Raw genomic sequence first — 10,163 nt, 5'->3', positions numbered from 1 at the left:
TCAGTACTCAGCAGGCCATCAACTACCTCTCCCCGTTCAGCTGTCTTCTGTATCTCTTTGCAATGAGAGAAGCTTTATATCGATCAAAGGACGACCAGCTCTTGCTCATCACGGCTCTGACAAGCTCCTCCATGAGTGTGTTCGTGCACGTGCCTATTAGTATACAAACAAATACACCGCCCAAAAGGTAGAGAAGAAAAATTGAGATAGAATAGGGTCCTATTTTTATTGCGCCTATGTTGCTGCTTATTAAGCTTATGATAACTGGTTGTATGTATAGAATCGGAAGAGCACTCTTTCCAATCCACGTCAGAAACACACGGTGCATGAGCCACTCTAGGGCGTACGTAGAGGAAATCATAATATAGTAAAGGGCAGTAGAGAACATAACAGGGACCATTATACGTGCCAATAGAAGGACAACGTAGCTTGCCACATTGGGGCTATCCTGGTAAGTTCCTAAAGTCTCATTTGGTACTTGGTTGTAAATAAGCCCCGTCTCTGTTCCTATTGCCGTGAACGTGCCGTAAATGGTCATGATGAGGATAATCGCCAGCATGTCTCCGAAGCGGCGGTGATTATAGATGAGAGAGTAGAGCTTGGTGGATAACCACTGACTTTCTTCTTTGATGACTTTCTCGCAGAGGAACTTGCACCGCTGACGGTATCTAGCGGCTCTTGGGTGCCAAAATGCAGCATCCATTGTAGACTGGACAAATCGAGCACTTCCGCAACTTTCGTTATTCCCAGGTCGTGGACTAATTTGAGAAAGCATAGATTCCACATGACGTGGCTTGCGTGGGCAACAAAACTTGACTCTTTGCTTAGTAGATTGCTCAACACGCTCATCTCTACCGGGAGATGGAGGGTCGGCTGCACCGGGCTGGCGTTCAGGGGACAAACGAAGAGCCAAGGTTTGTGAATCCGCAGGGTCAACTGGATGTTCTGGTTGTGCCGCAGGGTTACACGGTGAACAAACTGGCACAGCATCAGAGGGCTTCTGTACTGCGTCGTTCTCATCTATATTCTTAGACTCCTTTGGTAACGGAATAGAAGTGTTAAAGCAATCCATCCTCCCTGGCCCATGGGTACTCGGCTTTCCGTGACAATTTATCTTAAGGTAGCTATGCCGTTTATCATCCGTCATGTAGGATATCAGAAAGCCAAGAGAAAAGTTGTGAAATACAGCAAGAGGATTATGAAATACCACCGGCATGAAGAACTCAATTGTTAGGGTGAGAGAGAAATAGCAAATTGCGCTTAGAGTCACATAAATAAACAGAGAGACACCCATGGCGACAAAAAGGACGCTTACCAAGGAGATTTCGCGAGCGGCAGAAACATAGTAGATAAGGGTCATTATAATCTGACATTGAAAAAGCAACGCTGGAAGCCATGCAAAGTTATAAGTGTAAGAGCCAACAAAAGGAATAAAGTTGCCAAAGTAGAGCCATGCTATAACGAATAGCCCGATGTCCCTTCCTTGAGGCATGTCATACGAAAGAAATATTACCGAATAAGGGATGAAAACAAGGTAGCTGTCTAGGAAGAGTACAAGAAGAAGTATGACAGGGGCAGTAGTGGATTTGCAACGGTGCTTGAGCTTTAAATAAAATCTTGCTCCGAAGAGAGTAATAAACAAGTCATCAAGCCAGTTGGACATGAAAAAGAGGGGATACACTCCCAACTTTTCAGTCATTGTGGAAGCGCTAGTGATAGAGGAGTTGTCCAAAAACGGCAGGACTAAATTTTTATAGACATTAGAAAGGAGTGTCCATAACACCAAAACAGCCAGCAATGCATCGATGGTCTGGCTATGAAGATTCTTGTTAGACTCCATTTGTGGAGAGAGAGGGCTTCTTTTTTTAAAAAACTGTCCACAAGCGAAAAAAGGTTATGCGTTCTTCTATCGCCGCCGTTACTGCTGGTATAACGAGCTCGCTACTGCGTGACTCTATCTCAGGTACCCGCTTGACCATTGCTGGGATTGCTCCAGGCGAATTGCAACCTAAAAAGACGTACTTATATAAAAGCGTGAAGTCAGTAGCGATAAATCGAGGCATCTGCAGCAACATCTTCAGTGAGCCAGACTGTACAACTGTCCCTGGTATCATGCAGTATCCTCTCAGAGCCGCGACTAAACTTGTTCTGTCAGACCTCTTGGATCAATGCGTAGACTTGGCATTCACCGGAAGCTTAGGCGACCCTTTGCACACAGGAAAGCCAAGTATGCAACCGTCAAGGACCCCGTCTATAGTCGACAAAGCTGTCAGATCCCGGCCCAAGTTAGAATTAGAAAGGCTGGACAAACCATCGATGACCACCCCTGAGTACTGGAAACGCTTTATGAGCGATGTATTGGTGAGCACAGCATCTGACCTGGTTTACGATGTAGGCAGAAAACGGGCAGCTATGATCAATTCTGGGTCTAACCCCTCTACTATGGATGTTGCGACGTGGGCGTTCGCATCTGCAGCAGCTGGAGAGTTTGTAAGGGCCAAGCTCGACAATAAGTACACGCCAGACTATATCAGAGCAGGAGTGCGATCGGCTATCTTCAAGACCAGCTTTGCTTATGTTTATGCTCTATTAATGGCCTCTCCTTCAGCAGAAAAACTTTAGTCAAAGAAGCATAAGCTTAATATGGGGGTGCATTCGTTTCATATGATTGACGATTTCATCAGTAAACTGCGGGGGAACATTAATAAGTTTGAGTTCTTGTAGACGAGGAGGAAGGTATGCCAAGTCCGGGTTCTCGGAAAGGCTAGAGATGGGCCCAATTGTCAGCCGCTCCAGGTCTGGGTTGAGCATTAGCACTTTCTTAAAGAACGTAGGGGTCAATTCCGCCGTTATGATCGTCACGTCTCTCATCAAAAGAAATTTATTCTAATGAATAATCCCTGCCCTGTGTGCAATGCAGACCCAAACATGCTTGTGAGAATCGAAGATATCGGTAGATATGTGTGCTCACGCTGTGGAGCATGGGCCAATGCAATCGTGGACGAAGGTCTCGGGTTCCGCAATTTTCGAGATTCGGAATCTGCAGAGGCCAGAAACGTTGCAGGTCGACAGCACACAGATTTTCAACGGCAAATCTTCATCACAGGTGACAAAAGGACATCTGCGTACACTACCATTCAGGCTGCAAGTACCGAAATAAGACGCTTGAGTGCTCGCTGCAAAATCAACGCAGAGTATGCCAACATGGCGCTCACTATATTCAACGAGTACAAGATGAACAAAGAGACGCTTCTGAAAAGCAGGAGTATTGTTGTCATCGCGGCTAGTTGTCTCCTTTTGGCTGTGGAACTGGCTGAACAAGAGGAGCGTAAACGCAATGAGAAGACTGGTCGATCGATGTACTTAGGAATGTCTTCTACCACTGCCCGACAGCGTCTCCAAAAGGAGATCCAAGGCTGTGGACGAATCGGAGGCAAGGTCTCTCCATTGGACCGGCAGTTGAAGGATATCAAAGAAAAGGTGCAGCCCAACGCCCTGCAAAGTACATGCGAGTTTATTCCTCTCCTTGGAGATCAGCTCCAACTCAGCGGGGAGCAAAGAAGGGCGCTACTGAAACTTCATGACCATATGAAATACGTTGAAGACCGCGTTGTGCCAGATAAGTATACTGTGCCAGAATATGTCATTCTCCTGCTGTTCTTGCTTATAGATGCTGCAGATCAAACAGGAATAGAATTTAAAAATATTACAAAGCAATCTGTTTGTGAAAGAAAAAATCTTGCCCTCGGGGTCTTAGAAATGGACGCCGACGGCTTGAAAGTTAGTGAGCAAGATATATTAGCAAGTGCATACAAAGAGATACGCGAAGCTAAATCAAGAATGGCAATGCAAAGTGAGGGCAATGCCAAAGAGGAAATTAGTATTTAGACCAACTACCTATTCAAGATACAGCCTAACTGTAATGACAGAAATATTATCCTGACTGTTTAGCCGATATGCTTCGTCACGTAGCTTAAGCGCCCCTGCTTGTGATGATAGACAGGTAGACAGAAGCATTGCTGCGTCAATATCACTGATTGAGTCCCAGCAACCATCGCATGCTATCACTATCCATGCATCATAGGTACGAAAGTGATAAACACTGACAAAGGGGACAACGGAAATGGAGGGTTTGTACACAAAATCTCCAAAGGATCGGCAAACAGACAATGTCCCCATCACACGACCTCCGTGGACGTATCCCCCCGATGCTTCTATTCGACGTGTCTCTGTGGGGTCATCGGGTTTATGGTCTTTACTAAGGCGTAGTGAAAGGCCTTCAACTCGTTTTCCTCGTCGCTTGGCAGACACAAGAGCTTCCTCACTTGTCTCTTCGGGATTCATAAAGTACCGAGCAGAGTTGATAATAGCATGGCCAGAAAGCTGCGCTGTCTGGGACTGCTCTAATTGAAGAAGAGATCCGCTGGATATTTCGTTGATTCGCGAGCTTCTTGTTGGCCCCTCTACTTTATATAGCATAGAGTCACAACCAAACGACTTAATCATGGCCTCGTCACGGGTGAGGACCGTGCGCGAATCCCCACAATTGGCTGACACAACAAGATTGTCAAGGATAAAGCATATAGCTGCGGTTGATCCTGACTGTATGTTCTTTAAGCGAAGAGTATCATCTAGACGGAGAAAGACCCCGACGAAGAGCGGCTCCCAGACGCTGTCTGGGAGATCATAGGCGTGGTTGAGCTGAGCAGCATAGAGGACGGAATTGAGGGCATCTGCAAAGGCCACTGGGAAGAGGTCTCCCACCATAGAGGAACACTCAGTACCTCCGTGACCATCGAAGATACCCAGTAATATTTCTTTGTGTCCTGACTCATGGCACTTCGCACCTCTGTATGAAGACCTTCCCCTCCTGTACGATGCAAAGTCCTTGATAATCATAGTTACATCCTCCATCTCGGTACGCCTTCCAATCGTCTCTGACTGAGAAATAGAGAATCCGTGTAGCACAGCATCAAGAGGCCGCTCAGGATCACCCAGCCCAAGCTCGCTGCATGATTTTAGTGAGCTAGTAGATGTCTTTGGAGGAGGGTTAGCTAGGATACGGCAAATCTCTGTAAGAATTACATCCTGCATAGACGCCTTGGTGTTTTGCAACCTTCTAAGGATGTTTTCCTGAGCAATCTGGTTAGCGCCCTGAAAGATCTGTGGTTTTTCTTGGTATATAACAAGCTCATCTGGCAAACTGCTAGGAGGATGCCCAGCACTTGTGATATTACTTCTTGTATTGTCTCCATCCAGCACGTTGTCTATACGGGCTAGTGCATTGTCTATCAAGTCATCAAGAGCTTCTCGCATGATCTGGTTGCGACTAAGATAATAACTAACTAGGTATTGGCCGTTCTCTCCCACATTACACATGTGGAGATTCAATTGTCGCACGGTTTGGTTCGTTTTAAATGCGTGCACAAACGTATTAACAGAACTCGATGTTATTCCAGGATTTTTAGAAAGGTCTATATATGCTAGGTGTTTTAAATAGGGCAGGTACTCGCACAGTGCAGTCACCCCACCGTCTCGGCACCCGGTGGCCGCAAGGGATAAGTACTCTATCTCCTTACAGTGCTGCAATGCCTCTATGAACAGGATCACTCCGTCGTCGTTTAACTGGTTATATGACAAGTCAAGGTATTTCAGCGACGGATGGACGGTATAGGGCATCAACGTTGTCATCAAGGGCATTTCGGGTAGGCTGACGTCCAGAGGGCGGCGGGCAGACTTAGTGCTACGAGTAGATAAAGCAGCTAGACGGTTGACTGCCATAGCCCTGAACGCAGACGCAACAACCTTAGATGAAGAGACAGTCAGTCCGCAATTATTCAAGGTAAGACACTCCAGAAACTTATTAGTTGATAACATGGCCAAGAAAGCATTCACTACCATGATATCAAACTTCTGCTGTGTAATGTTAAGACTGACGGCCACATCTGTTGTTTCAAGGGCACCCAGTAGGGAAATAAGAAACTCCTGTGAAACAGGCGTGATAACTATTAGATCCAAAAGGGCTTTGTTACTCCGGTGGCGGGCATAGTGTGACATCATTTCTCTATAATCTGCTTGCGTCTTTGGGGTCTGGAATATGGGAGAGGAAGCTTTAGTGGTAACCCCAGGGATGCCCCCATAGCTCTCGTGATCGGATTCATTGTGAGCTTGCTGGAATAGCAAGATGTTTTGGCGGGAGAACTCATCCCCTCGCGTTAATTCTCTGGTCAGGGGGCCGCCCTCGGCCTTATACTTTGTGCGGAAGCTGTCCATAAACCTGGAGAAGTTCTGCTCGTAAATGGATTTGTGCCCCATGCTGCAACCAGCACCCATTTTTTGAAAAAATCGTTGGCAAGTATCGATAAGTCAAAAATTGGACAGTGAGCCAAGCTGCCTCACACGTACGATTGCACCTTTAAAGCTTTGATAAGCTACTTATGGAAAAGATATCTAATTACTTTCATAAAGCAAAGACAGCCACAGACGCCGATCGATGTGCACGCTACCTTCATAAAGTGAGCAAGCTTCTCACAAACTATGAGCATCCAGCCACTGCTCTGATAAGCTTAGACTTCTGTGCATATATGGCCAGATACTTGACAGATAGAATGGGCGACCGAACAGTTAAGGCGTTGATTATTAATATCTTGCGAATGGGATTCGATTCAGCTGTAATCATAGGCCCGATGCCACCACAAGTCCACAATAGTCTCGTAGTGCTGAGAGCCTCGTGTGTAGCGGAAAACATAATAGACGGGATTTTACTGTTCCTTTTGGACATGGTCCAACAGCTCAAAGAGAACAATGATAGCCTCATTCTTTTAGACCAGCAATTCGAGGAATTGCGTAGTCGGCCTGTTTTGCAAAGTGACCTAAATCCTCAGATTGCCATGGACAACAGTGAACCACAGGAGGATGCCCAATTAGAACAATCTGTCGCAGATGCTGCGATCCGGTCCACTGAACTATCTGACATATCTATCATTATAGACCAAGGAACTCAGCAGCTTGGGCGCACAGACCTAGGAGACGCTATTGCCTCGGACTCTGCTTCTCCATCCTTATTTGAGAGCCCGTCCCCCCAATCTGAGCACCTTGGATTAACAGACTTAGCTAGCTTGCAGCATAAGAAGTACACTGAAGACCGGTACAGCTTATTAAAGGAAAGAGCAGCCTTGCTTGACGACGTCATTTCCTTGCTCTTCTTCTTGGAGAATCTTTTGGCAATCCGTGTGCAGCCATTGGTAGGTGCTTCCTTGCAGAAAGGAGCATCACATAAGGGGGACTCGTCCAGATCATTGTTCAATAACTTCAGAGGCCATGAGGATGACATGTTTAAAACCTTGCTTACTCTCTGCATCGCTGGAAATCTGCCACAGCTGCTAGTCATTCTTACTAATTTGGTTTCCACAGACGTTATGGCCGGGCTTGCTGCTCCTCTTCTCAGACTTCTTACCGTTTTGCTTCACACTCAATCTCTATATAGTATCAGTAAAGACACGACCCAACCGTTGGCATTCAGACGTATAGAACCCCCTGCTGCAGTGAAAGTTCCCAGGGTCAAGCTAAACATAGTTGGCACCCTTCCGGGGCCCTCTTTAAATCAAGAGAGAACCCCTTTTAATAATAGACCCTCAGTAGATGGATCAGTATCCTTGCAACCTCCGATAATGGCACCTTCTACTGATACGCACATAAGAATGAGCCGTTATGCGTCCGTATCTGCCCTTCCATCATCTCCATCCATCATAGTACCCGGTCAATTGTCACACATAGGCGCAACAGACATGGCACTTGGGGATTACTATCTATTATGCAGGAAAAATACTCCCAGAAGACCCTTGGGGAACACGTTTACACGACTAAAGGCTGTAGCAAGTTCGGGAGATGTGATTCCAGGCTTGTCTGATGATAATAGCATCATCAGCGATATAGATAGCATCACGTCATCAGACGATGCTGAAAAAGGTTCAGCTAGAAGAGGACGCTCAACTGCACTTACGTCTGCAAAAACTATTCCGGTGCATAAGATACCAGTGACATGGCCTTATCTATCACAACCCTCTGTATTCACACCCTTCCATGGAGAGATTCTCATGGCCATATGCAGAGATGGCCACTTGCTTACATTCGTTACATACTGTATGGACCATATTTCTTCCATCTGCCAAGTAGGTTTAGGGATGCAGCAAGGCTTCTCTAGACAACTACTGTACACCAAGCAGCATAGTGTAGAGACAGATCATCAGTTCAACAATGCAATGTTCTGTTGCGTGTTTGTCCTCGCTGCCCAATCTGCTGCCTACATAATATTTAGCACCCTGAACCTTTCAGACACTGAGAAGATGCACCTCTTGCGAGATGACAAAGTATTTAAGTATGTGGACTCGTCCATTCGTGTACTAAACTCAGTATTTGGCGGATTGCAGCGGCATTCCACTGCACTGTCGGGGTTCAATGACCATACCAACTGGTATGTGCGGGACACGGGGCTGTCGTGCTTCTATTGGATTACTGAACTTGTATACCATCTTGGAACTGCACCGGTATCCTCCCTTGGCAAGCGACTAGCTCTTCTGTCTGCAGAAAAGAATAATGCGACAGTGATGAGCACCCTTCCTTTCCAAGCCCAAAAGTTGGCTACCGATGCCCTAGCCAAACGGTTGCGGAGTGAAAATGATCAACTATATAAGATCATGCCTGTGCTGCAGAGTGTCAGCCGGCCATTGCGTATGAGTATTAGCTGTTTGCACACGCTGTCCCACATGCTAGAGACATGGGTGCCCCAAAAAGGTGCCGAGCTGCGCTGTCTCTGTTCTTATGCTCAACTCCTGGCTACAGAAGATCGTTTTCATAGTATGCTAGAAGCACTCTCTCTAACCGCTGAGCAGACGTTCTCAGTAGCAGCTGGATTTGCTACTAAGAGCGTCACTGGAAGGGTTCTCACCCTTGATGGGTCCACCGACGATACAGATGGCGGTGAACCAGTGGCACAGTTTGATCTAAATGCTATAGGAGACGTAGATAGCACTGAAACAGAAGTATGCACTCTTGGAATGTTTATGGCGCGACAAATTTCCAGCTCTGCATTTATCAATGGGCTGTTGATCTTCACCGACAGCATGCTTGAAAAGTCTTTGTTTGGCGAGGGCCAGGAAGAAGTCTATTCGCTCATTTTCAGAATGCTCGAGTTATTTACGCGGGCTGGCATGAAAGATAGCGGTCACACATCTGCAGTATTTGGCAATTTGGAGTCTATCCTGGTGCTAGTGACATTTCTGGACAAGCCTTCCAGCATACCATCTCATCAGAAACTCAAAGAGCTGGCCGGCCAGATCTTGAATATTGTTTGTGAGCCAGCTTATCTTACCGAAGAGAGCATTACTAACCTGTTCAAACGATCCAAGATTCCAGCCCACAGGAGCCTATTCTTTAAGTATGAAGCAGAGAAGTTGGACAACATTTTGATTAATCAACACGCTACTGGCTCTACGTACGATCTTAGAGCCCGGCATGCTGGAGCTACATACAGAAAAGATCTGAATGCCCTTGTCATTAACAAGGATCTTATTACAGATGCTGCTCTTGAGGAGATAATAGGAGACATCTCTGCTGCCAGCCTGGACTATGCAGAAGCTCAGCAATGTCATCGATCGTCTTCTGTCAGAGTTAATCCCTCTGTACCTCAAGTACCCGTATTAAGCGTCCATGAGAGCGAGAACGACAATCTTAGTTTTGGAAGTGGCGCACTGCACAATTCAACTGAAGAAGTACAGTCAGATAAAGACTACAACCAATGTGATCTTCTTTGTGACAATGGGTTTACTCCTGATATCAATCGATTAATAGTGGATCGTACTGAGAAAGAAATGAAGAGGGGAATCGCTCTAGAGGATGTGATGGGTGCTTTGATGATAGATCTGGGGTGTAGCTTTACTGTCGCCCAATTAATTGAGCAGTGGAAACTGCTGTCTTTCAAGACCGGGCATTTCTCTAAGGAAGAGGACAATGTGATCATTCAGTACTCAAAGAAAAAAGGCGGGCTAGGTAGCGCACAGATAACTGAGTTGGCAACGATATTGCACCGCAAACCGCAGACTGTAAGAAAGCGTATTTTAAAGCTCCAAGCAAACAGAGAGACTAGAAGACGTGTTAAACTTTGA

General features: G+C 46.2%; 5 protein-coding genes across 5 annotated transcripts; 3 read left to right on the top strand and 2 right to left on the bottom strand.

Annotated features, from left to right (window-relative positions):
- Window positions 1-22: 22 nt before the first annotated feature.
- On the bottom strand, window positions 23-1,840 carry GL50803_00114230 (uncharacterized protein; the record flags this gene model as incomplete). The annotated part of the gene is made up of 1 exon (XM_001707985.1): window positions 23-1,840. The coding sequence occupies one exon, from the start codon at window positions 1,838-1,840 to the stop codon at window positions 23-25; it is 1,818 nt and encodes a 605-aa protein (XP_001708037.1).
- A 56-nt stretch (window positions 1,841-1,896) lies between these two features.
- GL50803_009296 (uncharacterized protein) lies at window positions 1,897-2,622 on the top strand (the record flags this gene model as incomplete). Its single annotated transcript, XM_001707987.1, has 1 exon — window positions 1,897-2,622. The coding sequence occupies one exon, from the start codon at window positions 1,897-1,899 to the stop codon at window positions 2,620-2,622; it is 726 nt and encodes a 241-aa protein (XP_001708039.1).
- A 267-nt stretch (window positions 2,623-2,889) lies between these two features.
- Window positions 2,890-3,888, top strand: GL50803_009294 (uncharacterized protein; the record flags this gene model as incomplete). Its single annotated transcript, XM_038046410.1, has 1 exon — window positions 2,890-3,888. The coding sequence occupies one exon, from the start codon at window positions 2,890-2,892 to the stop codon at window positions 3,886-3,888; it is 999 nt and encodes a 332-aa protein (XP_037902244.1).
- A 9-nt stretch (window positions 3,889-3,897) lies between these two features.
- Window positions 3,898-6,333, bottom strand: GL50803_009293 (Protein phosphatase 2C-like protein; the record flags this gene model as incomplete). The annotated part of the gene is made up of 1 exon (XM_001707988.1): window positions 3,898-6,333. One exon carries the CDS (start codon window positions 6,331-6,333, stop codon window positions 3,898-3,900), a length of 2,436 nt encoding a protein of 811 aa, XP_001708040.1.
- Window positions 6,334-6,437: 104 nt separating this feature from the next.
- On the top strand, window positions 6,438-10,163 carry GL50803_0017229 (uncharacterized protein; the record flags this gene model as incomplete). The annotated part of the gene is made up of 1 exon (XM_038045907.1): window positions 6,438-10,163. The coding sequence occupies one exon, from the start codon at window positions 6,438-6,440 to the stop codon at window positions 10,161-10,163; it is 3,726 nt and encodes a 1,241-aa protein (XP_037902243.1).

The sequence above is a fragment of the Giardia intestinalis genome, chromosome 5, assembly GCF_000002435.2.
Source record: "Giardia intestinalis strain WB C6 chromosome 5, whole genome shotgun sequence".
Classification (NCBI taxonomy): Eukaryota; Fornicata; order Diplomonadida; family Hexamitidae; genus Giardia; species Giardia duodenalis.
This window is presented reverse-complemented; position numbering and strand designations above follow the sequence as displayed.